General features: G+C 30.0%; 2 protein-coding genes across 4 annotated transcripts; one reads left to right on the forward strand and one right to left on the reverse strand.

The window, feature by feature from the left end:
* The first annotated feature begins 201 nt into the window (after positions 1-201).
* Caper (RNA-binding protein 39-like protein Caper) lies at positions 202-10628 on the forward strand. Of its 3 annotated transcripts, none has more exons than XM_011633135.3 (9): positions 202-357; positions 440-551; positions 4508-4572; positions 6743-7057; positions 7885-8089; positions 8229-8495; positions 8678-8853; positions 8937-9107; positions 9456-10628. In XM_011633135.3, the coding sequence occupies exons 2-9, from the start codon at positions 462-464 to the stop codon at positions 9751-9753; spliced, it is 1587 nt and encodes a 528-aa protein (XP_011631437.1). In that variant the 5' UTR covers positions 202-357; positions 440-461; the 3' UTR covers positions 9754-10628. The 3 variants fall into 3 exon arrangements, with proteins under 3 accessions (XP_011631437.1, XP_088929772.1, XP_088929773.1); XM_089073646.1 differs by having other exon boundaries at positions 211-357; positions 437-551; XM_089073647.1 differs by lacking the exons at positions 202-357; positions 440-551 and adding an exon at positions 1274-4223.
* Positions 10629-13000: 2372 nt separating this feature from the next.
* LOC105423394 (2',5'-phosphodiesterase 12) lies at positions 13001-17214 on the reverse strand. Its single transcript, XM_011633136.3, has 8 exons — positions 16572-17214; positions 16153-16446; positions 14775-15325; positions 14530-14669; positions 13965-14251; positions 13723-13878; positions 13445-13565; positions 13001-13337 (listed from the first exon to the last, which is right to left on the reverse strand). The coding sequence occupies exons 2-8, from the start codon at positions 16438-16440 to the stop codon at positions 13075-13077; spliced, it is 1806 nt and encodes a 601-aa protein (XP_011631438.2). The 5' UTR covers positions 16441-16446; positions 16572-17214; the 3' UTR covers positions 13001-13074.
* Positions 17215-19282: the final 2068 nt, after the last annotated feature.

Raw genomic sequence — 19282 nt, forward strand, 5'->3', positions numbered from 1 at the left:
GAACGCAGCCAAAGGCCTGTTTCTACAATGCATCGTGTGACGTCGTGGGTCATAAGAATGGGCCAATCACAATCAAGCATTTTTCCCCACGTCCGACTGTGATTGGTCAATTCTTGTGGTTTGTGATTTGTGGCATCGACATGCGACGTATTGTAGAACAAGCCGAAGAGAGCTTACAGTTGCTGAACGATTCACGTATCGACGGACATCACTTCCGGGACGGGAAAGGAAGAGTTGTATTCGGTGTCGGCCATTTTGTCCGATTTGCTGTCGACGTCGTCGCGCGACGATCGTTCTCGCGTCTTAAAATCTTGATCGTTGCACGAGACGCTCTGTCTATAAGAGCGCTCGCCGTCTGTACGTTGTAGCTCGTAATCGATAGTCCAGTGTCGAGGACATTCCGTATTCACATATATCCTTCTCTTGTCTCTGCAAGCAGCGTGAAATTCCGTGGTCCGCTAATGCGTGGCGTTTCAGAGAGCTCCCCGACTCGCGCAATGGCGGAGGATTTGGATGTCGAGGCGATGTTGGAGGCGCCTTACAAGAAGGGGGTAAGCTTTGTTTTCTCATGTATTTAATATCGACCTATTTCCTTTTTCTTTTCTTTCTCTCTCTCTCTCTCTCTGTCTCTTTCTTTCTCTCATTTGATCTCTATCTGACCCGCCGCAGTTTCCATCACGCTCGTGCATCGCATTATCCGAATGGCGAAACGTGCCTTCCGTTCCCCCCTCCCCCCTTTTTTTTTACATGCACTTGCCGTATGAGAGAAAGGGAATCCGCCACTCCTGCGTCTCCGCTATCTCATTACTTTTTTTTATATTCTCTCTCTCTCTCTCTCTCTCTCTCTCTCTCTCTCTCTCTCTCTCTCTCTCTCTCTGTCCATCTCTACTGTGTTATATGATAGTTTTTTATGTACAAGTATACATATGTGTACATACATACATATATATATATATATATATGTAGAACAAAGTACGCCCTTGTGTCTGATATACCAACTATTGATCAACACGTCCGTTTTCTCTACTTATAGATGGTACGTTACATGTACCCTCGCGCTCATAGGATGTGCGCCAGCGAGACCATAACATTCAAAAGATGAGGTATTAAGATATAGCAATCATCTAACAATCATTCTCTACTTAATTTTTTGTTTCCTCTTTCCTTACTTTTGTCTAGTTGCTTCCTCTTTCTCTCTCTCTCTTTCTCTTTCTCTTTCTCTCATTTTTCATTTTTTTCACATTTTTTTTCTTTTAAATTTTGTCTTGCAAAGGTATAAAGGTTTCATAAGAGTGAAATGGAGAACACATGCGTCACTGTCATGGCGGTACACGCGCTCGAATGGAAGCACAGTTCTCGACAGTGATAACAATAGACTCGTAATTCATGGGAAGCTTCATACTGTTTGTATATGTGGTAACAACATCGATATCCGGACAGGAGGGTTCCAGAGGTCCTTACACTAAAACTTACGCGAATAAAAGTAAAATAGGTTTGAATGCAAGGGTGTGTGACTGAGACATATGTCAAGATTTATGTCGTAGGATCTTTAGATTTTACAGTTTATGAATTTTGGCATGGATGGCTTTAAAAATCTAAAATCGGTTCAAGTTATTCGTGTGGGGATTTACGAACTTGCAGGATCCATAGTTCTACAAATGTATTTTGTGTCTCGATAATTTGTCCATATGTATACAGAATATATATTCTTTGAAAAAAGCCTGGGATTCTCAGAGAATTTTTTTTATTCTTGAAAACCAGGAAAAATAGAATTTTATTGCAATTTAGGAAATTTTTGACATTTTATCTTTAAATTTGAATTTTGTGTCTCAAAATTTTGTTCATAATTTTGTTCTTATACTGTAAGCTGTCGCTAATCCATCAATCATTCAAATTAGCAATCAATACCATACATATATCCATGTACATTGTATGTATGGGTAATTTGTGAAATTTTAGAAAGAAAATTTGATATCTTCTAAGAATAATTAAGATAAAATATTAATATCCAAAATAAGTTTTTTTGTGATTAGAAAATAAAAAAAAGCACATACAAAATAAATTTATTATTTAAGAATTCTTTAATTTTAGCTAAAATTTTGAATAAAAGTACCCAAAGAATCTGGGAATTTTCAGAATCTTTTTACAATATTTGAATAGACATTCTGAATACATTTGAGAAAATTGGTATACCAAATATATGGATGTATAGATAAATCAAATTGTCCTTGTTACAAATCTTTTTTTAGATATAGCATAATATTCTTTATTCCAATAATGTAACATTGTTTTGCAAAAAGATAAAGGTGGTTATCTTATCTCTAAGATTATGAGAGAAACAAAAGGATATATCACATTTAATAATACTTTGACAGTATTTTATTTGGTAACATTTTCTGTTTCTTTTTTAGTTTTTCGTCAAAGTCAAATGTAATTTGAGGAAATTTTTATAAAAGGGAGGATTTTTATAAAATATTTATTTTCGATGTTTTTTTTAGATAGTAATCAGATATTGTCTCATTTCTTATTGTCTACTGAATTATTTTAATTATATTATTTTACATGATTATGTATTTGATACTAATACATCGTAGAATATGAGTATAGAAACTTTGTCGAATTTTACTGTGATTGATAAATTTGAAATATTTGCAATGTTATTCCTATTTACAATTTCTTCTATTTAATTTACCATTACTTTTTGCTTGAAAACGAAGCAATATTCTTGACTTTTATAAAGTTATAAAAAGTATGTCATCAAGGTGCTATAGTTTTCGGATGTTAGAGAAATCCCAAAACATTTTATTTCATGAATGAAATTATTTTACAAAATAACTAAACATTACTCATTATCTTTGTACAATTTATAATGATAGCAATTTGCCTTTTAGGTAGTGGCATCACAACACTTAATTGCAGTGCAACAGGAGACACATCAGGCTTCCAAAATTCTTATCCCAATTTTAGCTTATTCTCTAAATTAAATTTGATGTTCCTAAATTGTTTACAAAATGCCTATCCATCTCATCGATCTCATCGGGACAAATAGGATGAGTTATATTGTACAATTTGTACAGATAATTTCGACGTCCTTTTTTAGGACGTAATTACACAAAAAAACACATCATATTCAAATTGCGCGCAGTAATTTGAACTTTTGGAATTTTGTGCATGCTAAGCTCTTATTATTTATTTATATTGTGGCATTTTATCTCAGAGAAATTGGATAGGAACTTTGTAAGCATCCCCTGCGTTATATCTCGAGTTTGCAAACGACCACGTGAAAGTAATGATATGGTAAATTGGCCAACAAACTGGAAAAGAAAAATAATTAGATCAATTCAAGAAAATGTTTTAAGAACTTGCTTTTAGTCTTCGTCAGAGAAATGCTCTGCCTATCATGTTCTTTTAAATAAAGTTTAACGCCAATTAACCGAACCGATATTTGAATTGAATAGGAGAAGAAATTTACTTTGCTTGTGCTTTTGCCACGTATTGCATTGTTATTGAAACGTGACGTATATCGCAGCAAGAACGAAACATTTTCTGAATTTGACCGGACGGACCTATGAGAGTTGTTGCAAAGGTGCTTATTCTTGGAAGATCAATCTCTACCCCGTATTGGGAGGGAGAAAAGAAAAAAAAAAATACGGTGGTCTGAAACGATTCCTAATTAACAAGAGACACGCTCCCTAATTGCTGGTAATTCGTAGATTATGCGATTAGGGGTGCTCGCTCGCGTCTCTCGCGTTACACCCCTTTGAAATCGTGCTGTCTTTGATGAGGGCTCTCTTTTGCAGAAAATAAAAGGATGTGTGGTTGGCCATTGGTAGTTTAAACACCAAGGCATGCTCAACCCAAGATTGCAATGCTTTCCTAAAACCCGATAAAGCGATTGGTAAGTCTGAGCCAGGTGCATGCGACCGTGTCGCATCGCTATGCTCGCCCCGTCTGTCTTTCTCTCTCTCTCTCTCTCTCTCTCTCTTTCTCTCTCTGTTACACGCTCGCTCTCTCACGCTCGCTCTCTCTTCTCTTCTTGTACCTTCCCCTCCCTCAGCGCTCTCGGAGACCCATACAATTCCGGAACGGGAAAGATGAGAAAGAGCACGAGAGTTGACGCCGACATCTGTCTATCCATCCAGCATCAAAAAGCATTAAAAAGAAAAAAGAAAAAAAAAAGAATAAAAATAAGAAAAAGCATTGCTTTTTCGCAGCAAGGGAAGGTTGCTATCATAATACTCTGATAGGCAATATGATATAGAAAATAGATTTTCTCTCGTTCGTAATTCTCGTTGAATTTGACATTTTATAAAACAAAAAAGATATAAAATGAAAACGGAAAAAATATATATTTATATATAATGTTATATTGTTATATTTTATATGCCGAAAAGACTGTCGTTATGAAATTTACTAACGTTTTACGATTTGCTTTTTGTCCCCTTGTTCGCGCGTCCCTGCCACATCGGCTGGCTGGCATTGGCATTCAACTGTTTGCTGTTCGTAGGAGCAGGACTCCTCTTCCAAAGACAAGTCCTCCAAGGAGAATGGGTCTAGTCGCAAATCGTCTGGGTAAGTACAATCCTCTTTTATTTGGCTGTATTAGAAATTAAATGGAGACCGTAGGATCACAAGACTTAATTATATAATCCTTGTTTTAAACTTTGAAGCCGAGCAAGACCAGGTGACCCTCATGTCATACATTAAAACTAGAATTTGGAGATCTTGCTAAGACAGACCGACTTTGTCATCGTCTTAGTTTTATTTATATCATCGTGTTTTGCGATTTTATTTGGGTCATTTTCGGTGATCCAACGAACGGTTTTGTACGTATCCATATGTCTGATTTATGGCATTGAATGTGACGCGTTAATGATAAAGGGGTAATGATAGGGGCGATGATAAAATGATTCAAGAATAAAACATTTTGATTTTCTAATTTATTTGAATTTATTTAAATTGAGAAGTATAGTAAGAAAGAATTTGGGTAGTGAAAAATTATTTTATTCAATTTTCTTATGTTATTCTGTGCTTTGTTTCATAATGCCTTTAACTTGGAATAATCCAGTAGTGGAATGATCCACGATACAGTTACACAGGATTGTCAAAATCCTGTCCAAGAATCTCTCAGATCGTAATTATTTTGATATTAGCGTGTCAATCCTGATATACCGTGAATACACTGTTGATTCAAATTAAAGCACAAAGAGAAAAGGCTATTCTATTATTTTTCGCAAGGCCTTGTGATGTATTGCCATATCTTTGCGCCATAATTGAAGCAGTGTTAGTCATTCGCCTAATAGACCCATCTGAAAGTTTTATTCTCTTTGTTATAGACCCCATACAATTAGTATTCCGGTTTATTTCATAATTCCAAAGGTTAAACCTGATAATGGTAAGTATCTAGGAAGAATATCTGTACTACAGATTCTCCTTTCGTGAACTCAAAAACGTACTTTTTTAATAAAGCTCTGAATAAAAAAAACGAGATAAAACAAAATTATGAAGTTGCGTTGCGCTATTTTAATAACCGAGCCTTGTGAAACACTCGGTTTTAAAGAATATATATATATATATATATATATATATATATATATATATATATATAAGAAAAGATAATGCAACTTTTGTGGTTGAAGCAAGAAATTAAGAATTTATTATTCAGCATCCAGATTGCTCAACCAATCTAGCGTTATTCATTTACATGTAAAAAAGTATAACTATTTACTAATACTATTTTAATCTAGGAATCCAATGATACATATTTTACAATAACTATAGAATTCTGCAATTACTATAAAAACATCAATATTGAGAGAATTTATTGAGAAAATTTATTCAAGATTTAATTATATATATTGTGTAGGGATTTCCAACAGAATGTTTCAAACCTGTTTTCTTGATATTTTTACATTTTTTACTATTTTTTTTTTTAAATAGGTCTTTTATATCTTAGCTTTGAAATAAAACCCATTTCTTTCCATTTAATATAAGCTGAGACCAGCAGATATATATATATATATATGTATATATATATATATTAATATAATTATATAATATATTAATATAATTATATAATATATATATTATATAATTATATAATATTAATATATTATATAATTATATATATATATATATATATATATATATATATAAAATTACGTACACGTAGGTATCACAAATCTTCATTTTGATATTTAAGGCTCGGCTCTCTTACTGTAGCTATATTAGTTTTATGATACGTCATAGGCGAGAAATGACATGCAGTAATTTTCTTGCAATATATTTTATTTTTTAGTTTAACAGTGAAATATATTCATAATCTTCAGAGATGCAAAATCAAAAAGTAAGTTATAACGATGATATTGTGTGAAAATTGATAAATTAAATGTGAAAATTCAACTCAGCTCAGAAACAGCCGTGTAAAAACTGAAAAAATTATCTTCAAGAATTATTTCACACTTCTAGGTAGCATATCGGACAGATCTATCTTAGCTTCTGATATATTTTACAAGTTTTAAGAATATGAAAATATTATGTTCTTCAGAGAAATATAAAAAGTAAACTTATGCGTTGCAAAGAAATTACTGTACATCATTTCTCGCGTATGACGTCATAAAAGACGAATTAGCTGCTCGAGAGAGCCGACTCTTAAAGATTCATCTTAATACTTGAGGAAATAGTATTTAATTTATTTTATTTCAAGTGAACTTTTTCTAATTTATGTACTTTTCTTTCGTAGGAAGAGCAAACATCGCTCGCGTTCTCGTTCACGATCCCGAGATCGCGATCGCCGAGACAAAGATCGACGGGATCGCGACAGAGACAGGGACCGAGATCGCGATCGGGACAGGGATCGCGATCGCGACCGCGATCGTCGGCGCAGGTCGAGATCGCGCGACAGACGAGATCGGGACAGGGATCGTGATAATGATCGAGAAAGGGATAGGCGAGACAGAGATCGGGACAGAGACAGAAGAAGAAAGAGATCGTTAACACCATTAACTCTTCCTAGAGCCCGACCACCATTCGGCAAAGGCCACAGTCCTCTTGGAATGTAAGTACTAGTTATTTACAAAACTCTTATAGTAAACTAGTAAAATCTAATTAGCTGATTAATACATTTGATTAATCTTTTTGCAATAACGAAATTGTATAATTACCAATATTGCTGATATTTAAATGTAAATATTCTAAAAAAGTGCTATTCTCTTTTTTATATCTCTCTGTATAAAAAAGTGAGCAAATTGTAAGTTTGTAACAACTGTAAAAACTATTATAATTTCAATATTTTAATACAATTTTTATTTTGAAATGATATCAGGAATTTGCCTTTAAGATTATAGTTTTAGTTTTTAACATTTTATATAAAATTGAAATGCATCACTTTATTACATTGTGTAAATCTTTGTTTTTTTGATACGGGATTGTTACTTTCTACCAAGCTTTTATTCTTTCCGGCATTTTTAATATATAGGTTATTGTAATAAATTGATTACGTAGGAAATAATTTTAATATGGAATAAAAACAATTTGAACATCAAGAGAAAATATTAATTATAAGCTGTATAAATTGTTTAAAATTTATACAATTAATTTAATAGTTAAATATATAAACTATTTATTTCTATTTTCTTATCTATATTCATATACTTCTCAAAATGCATAATTGACTAGACCAAGTCATGGAACAGCAGTCTGTGATTTTGGGGGATATATTTATGCTAGATCAAAATGAATATTAAGTTTTATTTTGTTACTACTACATTTAGTAACAGAAATTAATATGCAACAAATATCTAATTTATAAATTAGAATTTTTTAAAATTAATATGTATTTTTTTATATTTAATACATATAAAATAATATATTATCTATTCTTAGAAACGATGAATTAACACCAGAAGAGCGAGATGCTAGGACTGTCTTTTGTATGCAGTTAAGCCAGCGAATTCGTGCACGAGATCTGGAAGAATTCTTCTCAAGTGTCGGCAAAGTGCAAGATGTTAGACTAATTACATGTAACAAAACTCGAAGATTCAAAGGTATTGCTTATGTGGAATTCAAAGATCCAGAAAGTGTGACACTTGTGAGTATATTAATTATGCGATTAGAAAGATAACAAATAATATTTTATGAGATTGTAATTTTTTTTTTCGTTTAAAGTAAAATATTTTATATACTAAATAGTTGAAAAAAACTTTGCTAACTTTTATATCGTTTTACAGGCTCTTGGTTTGTCGGGTCAAAAACTTCTTGGGGTGCCTATCGTAGTACAACATACACAGGCTGAAAAGAATCGCATGGGTAATTCGATGCCGAACCTAATGCCTAAAGGACAAACAGGACCTATGCGATTATATGTAGGATCTCTGCACTTTAATATCACGGAAGATATGCTTCGCGGAATCTTTGAACCTTTTGGAAAAATTGATAACATACAGTTAATAATGGATCCCGAAACAGGGCGGAGCAAAGGTTACGGTTTTCTGACAGTAAGCTTACATTAATATTATTTATTAGCATATATTTTTTTTTTTAAATATTTATCAAGATTTTTGAATAATAATTGAGTTAATATTTTTTATTTGTAATCCATAAAGACTGATACCTTAAATATTTTTTGTCGCATTTTTATGTGAAATTTAAGATCTTTATTTCTCTTTTTTTTTTTTAGTTCAGAAATGCAGACGATGCAAAGAAAGCATTGGAACAGTTGAATGGATTCGAACTTGCTGGTAGACCTATGAAAGTTGGAAATGTAACAGAACGAACGGATTTAATTCAAGGACCTTCTCTTCTCGATACTGACGAATTAGATCGTAGTGGAATTGATCTTGGAGCAACTGGAAGGTAAGCAAACTATAAAAGGAAAAGAGATAGATAACAAATGATTTGTTACATACATTTTGATGATAATTTGTACATTTTTATAGATTACAACTAATGTTCAAATTGGCGGAAGGTACTGGTCTAGAAATTCCTCCTGCTGCAGCAAACGCTTTAAATATGGCACCAGTGATGACTCAACCACAGCCACCACCTCAGGCTGCACCTCCTATCGCGACACAATGCTTTATGTTATCGAATATGTTCGATCCGCAAAAGTAAGTTGCATAAATATCTTTGTATTATATAAGCATTTAAACTATAAGTTCATTTTATACGTTGCATATTTGTAGACCTAGTGTCAGGTATATCATACTTTCACTAGGGGGTAAAATATATGCCAAATAAAAATGTTATCATAATTGAGTCAGCATATGCGCAAATAGTCGTGTGCAAAGATAATGATAACATTACATGCTTATCGTAACCATCGAGTGTTACTCTTGATTTCATAAAAGAGCATAAAAGCATTGTCCATAATTATAATTTTTAGTGGGATAACGTTAATAATAATAATAATAATAATAATATAATAACAATTTGTATTGTTATTGTTGTACTTTCAGTGAAACGAATCCTAATTGGGCAAAAGAAATTCGTGACGACGTGATCGAAGAATGTAACAAGCACGGCGGTGTATTGCACGTATACGTTGATCAAGCGTCGCCGCAGGGCAATGTCTATGTCAAATGTCCATCGATCGCGACTGCTGTGGCGGCGGTGAATTCGCTGCATGGTCGATGGTTTGCCGGTCGCGTCATAACCGCAGCCTACGTACCAGTGGTGAATTATCACTCTTTGTTCCCTGACGCAATGACCGCGTTGCAATTGTTGGTGCCGAGTGCGCCGCGAAGAGGAATGTGATAATCTTAAATGAGCGAACATGCGAGCGAGCAACAATCGTTTACTAATATGTAAATTCCTTGCATAGCATTGCGTTCTCTTCTCTATCTCGCATACTCTTGTTGTCCGATGCAATCACATTTTCTTATTCGTTAATAAGGCGGGAAAGGAAATACTCTAACGGTTTCAACGGTCGTATGTTGAGGTATCACTTGTGTCACATTACATAAATTCACTGTAGCTACGGACTTGGGAATAGACGAAATCTAAAATCCTACTTGAGGTATACACACATATGCGCATGTATACACGTATGATACGTCACGTTCCTTGTGGTTCCATGTGTGCGATTTATGAAACAAATATGGTGGACTCACTCGCCGCGAACGTGTCTCACCTCTTTAACTTTATTCTTTTATTCCTGAGTCCGCAGCACATCGCTAAACATTAAGTTCGAATCGTCTTGTTGGCACATGCATTATTCACGTGAAATTTGATAGTAATGGAGATTGATCGTAGACAAAGATTGTATGAATTTGTTCAAAATTTTGCATTTGGCTATTTCAAATATATGTGAAAGGATGCATCCTAAAATATATGATTTTTATGCCACATTGTACATATATTTATATTGTCATAATTTTTTTATTTAATTTCTCCTTTTGCGTTGTATAATATTAAATAAACTGATTATTCTGATTTACTTTTCTTGATGCAATATATAATGCATATATATTGAAATTACAAAATTGATGTTTTTTTTATTTATAAAAAGGGGAAGTGTATAATTTTTAAATCATTCATTGTCTGCATAAAGATGTTAGAATTATAAATGAGACTAAACACACGAAAATGTCAAAGTTTGAAGGATTGTCAATAAATAATCAATAAAATAATTTGCGTAATTTTATTTTTGGGAATAGTTATGTTTTTTTTTTCTGAAATTATAAATATAGACGCAACATGAGATTTTACGTATATCAATGTATTATTTCATTGTTGAACGTGTAACTTGTTTTTGGATATATATTTTATTAAGATATTTTCAGTCAATCGTTTATAGTCATCGAATGAGAAAGAGGAAAGGCCTTAATCCTTTTATTCCTGATCTAGTTTATATACTTTTTGTATCTATGATGTGTGAAAAACATTTAAATTTTAAAAGAATAAAAAAGAATAAAAAAGTCTTATCGATACTTCTAATTGATCAATTTCTACATAATTCCTGTATTACTCTGTGGATTATTCCTTTCTTGTATATATTTGTACGTGCAATTTAAATTAAGGAACAAATTTATCTAATTTGAATGTGTTTTTCTATAGAGTTTCGGCTTAAGACTACAAAAAAAAAAAATAAAAAGTTTCATAATTTGTATTTACATTTATGATATTTTTAGGAAGAAAAGGATTAAGGTTTGTTACAACAAAGCTTAGTGGTGAGAATTATTTTAGATACACATTAGATTTGTTACATTTATACGGAAATGAAAACAAAGTATGTGATAGAAAGAAAAGGTCTGCAGGTAGTAGAAATCTTTCATTTGAGTAATTATTTCGTGATGAAGTATTCTTCTATATCAGGATAATTTGGATATTGTATTAGAATAAGATGTGATTAATATATTAATGAATAATAAATGCAATTTGTGTTGTGATTAAGATATATAAACTGTATCTTTACTATGTAAAGTTCGGCTTTAATCATAGTATATATTTATATCGGCATATTTACACACCGATTACTGCGCCGAAAAATGGACCAATTAAAGTGAATTAATCCCGTTTTTGAAACTGTAAGTAAATCTCATTGCTGAAATATTCCTCTATTAAAAGAAGATGAGAATAACAAAGAACAACTAATCGAATTGAGATGGAAAAATGATTGATCAAGGAATAAAACATAAAGATTTTGCATAAATATTATTATTATTCATATAATCATATGATTATAATTCGATTTGACAAATACTTGCATCAAATATAAGGCAATATAAGCAATATCAGGATCTAAATTTATGAAATAAAACAATGACAATTCGTTTGATATGCAGAATAGACTTATTAAAAGTTTAATTAATTATATTTAAATTTATTATTTGAATCATAATCATAGTTATTGAATAAATTGTGATTCTTCATTTTTTAATTAAATTAAATAATGAATGACAGAGATAATGAGTTTACAGTGATGAATAATTATGAAGATTGGATAACGACTCTCTCTTTTTTCATAAATAAATATATTAGATACAAAGTGTTTCATGTGTAAAGTAACACAATCATGTAATAATCGAATCTATGATGAAAAAGAAAAATATAAATAAATAGAAAAAAAATATTTTAATCATCGGATATCCATGAAAACAGAACAATTTTTTCTACTCTTCCAAAATTGAATTTCATTTTATACGTGAAACGCTTTGAAACGTAATAGTTATAATTATATAGATAACTACAGATTAAAACATTTCTACTTTACACGTAAATCTCGTAGACTGGTAAAATATAAATAGTAAAGTATAAAAATTCAATTTTTCGCTTAAGGTAAAAAAAGGTACTAAAAAACATCTTGTGTAGCGGATATAGAAAGTTTGTGGTTCAATCAAATTTAAAGTTACCTGCAGATCTTTACGAACGGAGCCGTCGAAGAAGGAAATAATATATCAAAAAAATATATTAATGTATATAAGTTTTTGTAAATTAACTTTAGCTATAGATACATGACGTCATTTTGCTTATTGAAATATGAATGTATATCTTGATGACCACAAATGAAATTAATATGATGCACTTGGAAAGAAGAATCTGCTTATGATAATTTGACTCACACATTCCTAGTATATACTTTTCCTAATGTTGTTTCTTAAGAATTATTTCTTGCACTAGAATAAATTTTTGCTATCTGCGGTTTGATATTAATCAAGTAAACGAAGTGATATAAAATATATTTATCACAGAAAATATAAATCTTATTATTGCTTTTACTTTACTTATAAGAATGCTCTAATCATGACATGCCGACACATGATGATAAAAGAAGCACAATCTAAATATTATAATAAACTTTCTAAAACTTAAGTTAATCCTTAAAATGCACAATATAAATTGTTCTGGCAATATAAAAAAGATATACATTTAAATAATGTAGAGCAGAATGTATAACTTAACTCTAATACTATTAGAATCTTGAAATAGGAATAATAAGTTTCAATGATAGTGATTTTATATTAGTACATTTTTGCCTGTATATTACGTAAATGTATAAATAGATTTGATCACCATCTATGTTTAATTACATATAATTGATATTACAGGCGTAGCGCAATTTAACAATTTTTATCATTATCCTTTTAGTTTTAAATCGGCGCATAAAGATATATGATCACTGGGAAATACTACAGACGGCAAACCCGTGTGAAGAGTAAGTTCCTCCTTACTGGGCATTGGAATTACTTGTTCTATTTCGAATTTGTCCCTCTCATAAAATATATAGTCCAAACAAGCAGAGAACTGCGGCGTATAATTTGTATACTCTGGCGTTCCGCAAGCGCTAGACATATAAAGATCCTGCGTTAAGGATATGTTTTTTATAGTTTCCTCGGCATCTAAAAAAGAAGAATTTTTTCATGTTGCATGATAAAGTAAAATCATCAATAAAATCAGAAAAAAACCAAATTTCCATAAACTGATAATACTGAAGAAAGCTACTTACTGCTTTTCCAATCTTCGCACGTTTCCGGAACATAATTTTCCGTAATCAGTTGATAAATGCCACATTCCGGCACACTGTTAAAATCTCCGCAAAGAATTACATTCACGTTACATCCAGGATTCTGTCAACATACAAATGGTCATTGTCAAGAAATTTTCATATAAATAATAGAATAGAATAGAATTCGTGAGATAATTCGCAACAATATCAAAAAACAATGTTATCAAATATTTTTTAGGTATAAATATTAAAGTTTCTAAGTTGAAAAAAATATCTACTTCTTCTTGAATTTTTTTCGCCACATCATGTACATATGTAATCGCGTAATATCCTTGCAATAAACGTATGTGATCCGCATCAGGTTTAAAGTACAGATGTGTGTTGCCGACGATCAAAATTTGGGATGAATCCTCTTTCAATCGTAACATTGTTACCTAAATCATTAATTTTTTATCTCTTTGAGTTTAGTACAGAATATGATCTTTACTTAAGATTTCAATTGTATCTTATGTATAATTACCTGAATAGTTGTATTTCTATTCAAAAATCTCTCTCTTGTCTTGTCATTGTCGATTTTAGACCAGACGGCAGTAAATTTAGGAAAATCAATGTTCTGAGCCATTACACTGTATTCAAATCCCAATTTTTCAAATCTTTCTTGATTGAAAAACGTGGCGAGTCCTTCGCTCATTTCATTCTTTGTAATAAATACACCATCATAATTCAACATGTATAGAGATGGTAATAAGTCATATTCATATATACTCTTGTCTACTTCTTGTAGGCAAATTATATCGCTATTAAAACCTACAATAATCATATTAATGCAAGATAATGAAAATAAAAAATATAAATGGTTATTATTATTTTATTCGATAATCCAATAATTCTGATATAATATTTAAGAACGTTAAAAAGGACCAATTTCGTAAGCTCTAACAAAATTTAATTATTAATATATTGATTTTTAATTATAAATTTAAGATATTTTAAATATATAGCACATGAATTAATAAAAAATACTTTTCGTTTATAATAAATAAAAAATATTTAAACAGCTTATATAAATTATATTTATTACTCACCTATTATTTCTTTAAGTATTAATTGCTTTCTGTAATCCATATCTAATGCATACTGTGGACAATATGGAAATAATACATCTTTAGTAAAATCAGAATCGGTGTACGTATCCGCTAGTATATTGTAAGATACTATTCTGAAACTAAAAATATTTTTCTTGAGTAAAATATACATATTCATTACGTCGACTTTCATAATTTCAACTTTTCTAATGCTTCATTCTGTTATATTTTACAAATATAAGTACCTTCTGCCTGATAATTTATGTTTTGTAAATTGATGTCTAATATCAAATGGACATTGCCCAGGACCAGCTTCTACAACATTCTTTGATTCTACTTCGACTCTACAACCCACGTCTGACTCGTTTCGTGGTTCGCAGCTAATCTTCAAATTGCAACCGATGTCAGTCATGTTTGGTACATATAGATATCCAGTGCCTATGTGTGTCCATAAATGCGGCTTGTTGTTAATACGATCGTTTTTATACCAATCAAATATCGATTGCTTTTTGTCAGTATAAAGCGATTCAAACTTGGAGGGATAAGTTGGAAAATCCACCAGCATACTTGATGGTAATGAAATTTTGTTAATGTAAGGCGCGTTTAATCTCACTAAAAAGATTTTTTCAAAAATAACTAGTTTCAGATTTGCAGAATCTTGTAAAAGGCTTTGCCATAATGCATCGCCATTTACTTTAATATCATCTTTAAGAAGCATGATTTTTCCAGTATTTACATTGTCATTTGGTATATCAGATACTTCTAAAGTAGCATTTTTCTTCTTTTTTCTTTGCATCTAAAAGGAAAAATTTTTATTTTTTTAATTATACATTTTTTATTTTAAATGTATTTTATTTTAAAGTCAATATCTAGAAATATTATTGCTTCTTCAAATTTTAACTTTTTCACAAATAAGACATAAAATTTTACTTTATATAAAATACATAATTCAGGCAGTATTCAATTAAGCAGGATTTTTAGAATCTATCTGTTCATCGTGAAACTTTTAATTTTTTAATTTATTATGTAAAGTGAAGAAACATTTAGCCTTTGTTATGTCATTTATGGTCTTTCATTTGAAAGCTATATTTTTCCTCTACTAATATTAATTAAATTTCTCAAAAAATGTTTATTACAAAAGATCATTTCAGCCAGAATTTGAATCTAGATCATTCTATTGGAAATAAATATCTTATTCAATTTGATCATTGAGACATATATAATATTTATCATAATAATTAGATAAGTAATAACATTTTACATTTGATTTAAAAAATATATGTTCTTTCTCATTATTTTAAAAAAATATATGTTCTTTCTCATTATTTAATAAATTAAAAAATTAAAAGATTCACTGAAAATTTTGCTTGATCAAGCAATATATCTGAATTATCTTTTTTTGTTTGAATATATATCATTATATATATAAACGTTTTTTCCATTTTGTCCTTAAAAATTGCTTTAAAAAATTGCTTTCTTCTTTTTAATCATAAAGTAATACCTCGTATATTCTATACTATTATAAAATAGTACTATAATATAATGACAATTATAAAAATCATATAGTAAAAAAAATTAAAAAAAAAAAAAAAGAAAGAAAAAAGGAAAAATCGTTCGTCTTACCTTTTTGTTTATGTTTTTGTAAACGTTTGCATCGATTCTTTTCAGAAAATTGTTCACATTTTCGGTGACCTGTCTGGAAAAATTAAATTGACGGTCGATATTCATCTCTTCGTTCACATAACGAAACGAAATGTCAAACACGTCGTTGCCTTTCTCGTAACGGAGAAATGCCTCGTTCATCGTCAGCACGTGTTTTGCGTGAATATATTTAGGGCGATACGGCGTAAAGAACGTTGAGGTTAGATGAATTCTGTATGCAAGCGATTTAAGCGCGAGCACACCTCGCATTATAACCTGCGATTCATTCAGCCTGTATTATATTGCGCCGTGTTGTTTTTTTTTTTTTTAGACGAAAAGACCTGATCGATTCATCATAAAAATAACACAAATTGTAAATGTCGAGAAAAATGTGCAAATACCTTCGCGATATCTTCTCGTAGCACACGTGCGACAAGTTCGACGTTTTTTTTTTTTTTCCAATTTCTTGGAGCAATTCCTTGAATTTATCGGATGTTGCAATTTGCATTAACAACGATCGGTATTGCATGAAAATTGAGTGTATGCTTTGTATCGACGATATAACACCTTAGAAATTATTTCAATTCTGTTAGATGGTGCCAGAAGGATCATTAAGGCTCGGTTCTCTCGCGGCGCGACATGGGTTGTGTGACGTCAGAGGCGAGACATGTAAAAAGTTTCTTGCGTCATTTCTAGCTTCATTTTTGTACTTTTCCTTTTCCTAAAAACATTATATTTTCATATTTTTAAAACTTGTAAAAAAGTATCAGAAAGTAAAGTATCTGTCCAATAAATCACGTAAAAGTGTAAAATAATTCTTGAAACAATCGCCGATGGCCAATTTTTTATGTAAGAACATATACAAATATGGATGTTTTTTAAGTAGCAAACATTTAGAGAGAAATATTAGGTCCTTAAATTAATTATTACACAGAACTAGACGAAATTGTTTTGTCAAAATATTTTAATTATCTTTGTTTCAGGGACCAATTTTATGGACTTACCTTCAAGACATTACTTCATCATTATTCATCAGAACAGATTTAAAAAGTTCATAATGTAACGTTTTATTCCAGCCTATGGTTTTTAGTTACGAGAAATAAAACTCCGCTACATTCATTTGTCCTGTCATAGAAAATTATTTATATATGCATATATCAACATTATTTAATCATAAAATTATTCGAAGAAAATACTTCGAAGAAAGTACAAAATAAAATATGTTTACACAATCTTCTTATCTGTAATAATAATTATGTACAAATATGAAAATTATATAAACTGTACAAAAAGTACATTTTTTGCACAAAGTAAGCAAAATGAAAAAGCCAATTGTAGCTACTTTTCCGCATCAGAACACTTTTCTCATTTATATAATTTCCTTATTTAGTTTTGTTTCTTATACTAATACTTATGTACTAATACTTATTTTTTTTTATACTAATAAATTATAATTATAATATGTAATTCGTCGAAATATTTTCGTTTGATTTAATGTATGTCCATACAAACTTGCAAACAAAGCTACAAATTTTATATTTTTTATATATATATTTCTATAAATGTATTTTCTTAATGTTTTAATTAATGTTTGATAATAATTTATATGGAAATAATATATATGTATAAGATAATATATGTTATAGATATGTATAGATATGTATAGATGATATGTTAGATTGTTAATGTTTTGCTTGTTAATAATATGCTTTTAGATTATCAGACTTTATAAGAACACTAATGATATATTATTAATTCAGAATTTATAAGAACATTAATGAGATATTATTAATGTGACAGTCAACAATGAAATCGATAAAACAAAATTGAACGAAATAAGAAATTGAAAAAATTCCACTTCATTCTCTCATGATCTGGAAACATCTGTTTCTTTTCAAATAATTTGATATAAATGAATAATGCCAAACTGATCTTTAAATTATTAGAGCCTCAAGTCTAGATTAATTTAATAAATTAATATTATCAAATATTATAAGTTTGTAAATAATCATAACTCATAGATGTTTTAAAGTTTTATGGATTAATTCAAATATAAATATATATTTATTTTTAAAAACTACATAATATATAAATCATATGGAATTATTTCTTATTTTTAGAAAAATTAAGAGAATTATAGGCAACATCTTGTCAAGATGTAGAAACAAGGAAAAACTAAAAAAGATTTGAAGATTTTTAAAGACAAGAAAATTTTTATCTAATGGTTAATATATAGTTAGACAATAAAAACTCATGTTTTTGTGAACACATGAGATATTAACAATAATTTTTCTTTAAAAAAATATTTCAACATTAACAAATGCACTGATATTAAAAAATTTATGCTAAAATGAATAAAAATTAAAAAATTAACGTATGTATGTGTATAAGTATGTATATAAGTATATGTAACTTTCGTACTTGTTATTATACTGTTAAATCAAACAATTTCCATAATAAAATAAAAATATGCGTGCCATACTGTATCTCTGTGTATTAATTAATATTTCTAAAATGTCTTGCACATATGAACGATATCTCAAACAGTACTAGTTGATAGACAGTATTAGTTGATAGATGTTGATCATTTGTTTATCAATTTTTTAATCAATATGTGCTGTTTGGGATATTTTTAGTATAATAATTTAATATCTTAAATTGTTATCTAACACATTGATACACAGATTTTTAAAACCCTTCCTTTTTTTATAATAGTACTTTTTTCAATATTTTTTGTATATTATATTATCTAGAAAAATAATATAATATTTGAATTTTGCATTATTTCAAATTTTTTTTGAGAACGATTCATATTTTAACTCTTAGATTTCAGCATTCTGATTTTTAAGGACATTGTTATATTTTATAAATTTTGATACTATAATTTCTTGAGTGATGCGTACCGTTGAATATTTGAATTAGTTATTACAGCAGCAGCAAATGGACAACTAATAAAAGCAAATAATTGCAGCTGATACTAATTAAGCAGTAAGATCTCTCTCCTTCATTGGATCCTCGATTTCGTCAGAGACATTCAGAAGCGACATAAAGTTGCATGATTCGCAATCATGTGCATATCCAAAGACATTCAGAAGCGAACATAAAGTTGCAT

This window comes from Pogonomyrmex barbatus, unplaced genomic scaffold (genome assembly GCF_055798465.1).
Source record: "Pogonomyrmex barbatus isolate J1 unplaced genomic scaffold, ASM5579846v1 scaffold15, whole genome shotgun sequence".
Classification (NCBI taxonomy): domain Eukaryota; kingdom Metazoa; phylum Arthropoda; class Insecta; order Hymenoptera; family Formicidae; genus Pogonomyrmex; species Pogonomyrmex barbatus.

Coding starts and splice junctions, on each gene's coding strand:
- LOC105423394 (XM_011633136.3), bottom strand. CDS start 16,440: ATGCGAGGTGTGCTCGCGCTTAAATCGCTTGCATACAGAATTCATCTA. Junction 15,326..16,152: donor ACAAAAACATAAACAAAAAG/GTAAGACGAACG, acceptor TTTTCCTTTTAG/ATGCAAAGAAAAAAGAAGAA. Junction 13,566..13,722: donor CGAAAAAAATTCAAGAAGAA/GTAGATATTTTT, acceptor GTATGTTGACAG/AATCCTGGATGTAACGTGAA.
- Caper (XM_089073647.1), top strand. CDS start 3,918: ATGCGACCGTGTCGCATCGCTATGCTCGCCCCGTCTGTCTTTCTCTCT. Junction 4,224..4,507: donor CTTTTTCGCAGCAAGGGAAG/GTTGCTATCATA, acceptor TGCTGTTCGTAG/GAGCAGGACTCCTCTTCCAA. Junction 8,090..8,228: donor ATCCAGAAAGTGTGACACTT/GTGAGTATATTA, acceptor ATCGTTTTACAG/GCTCTTGGTTTGTCGGGTCA.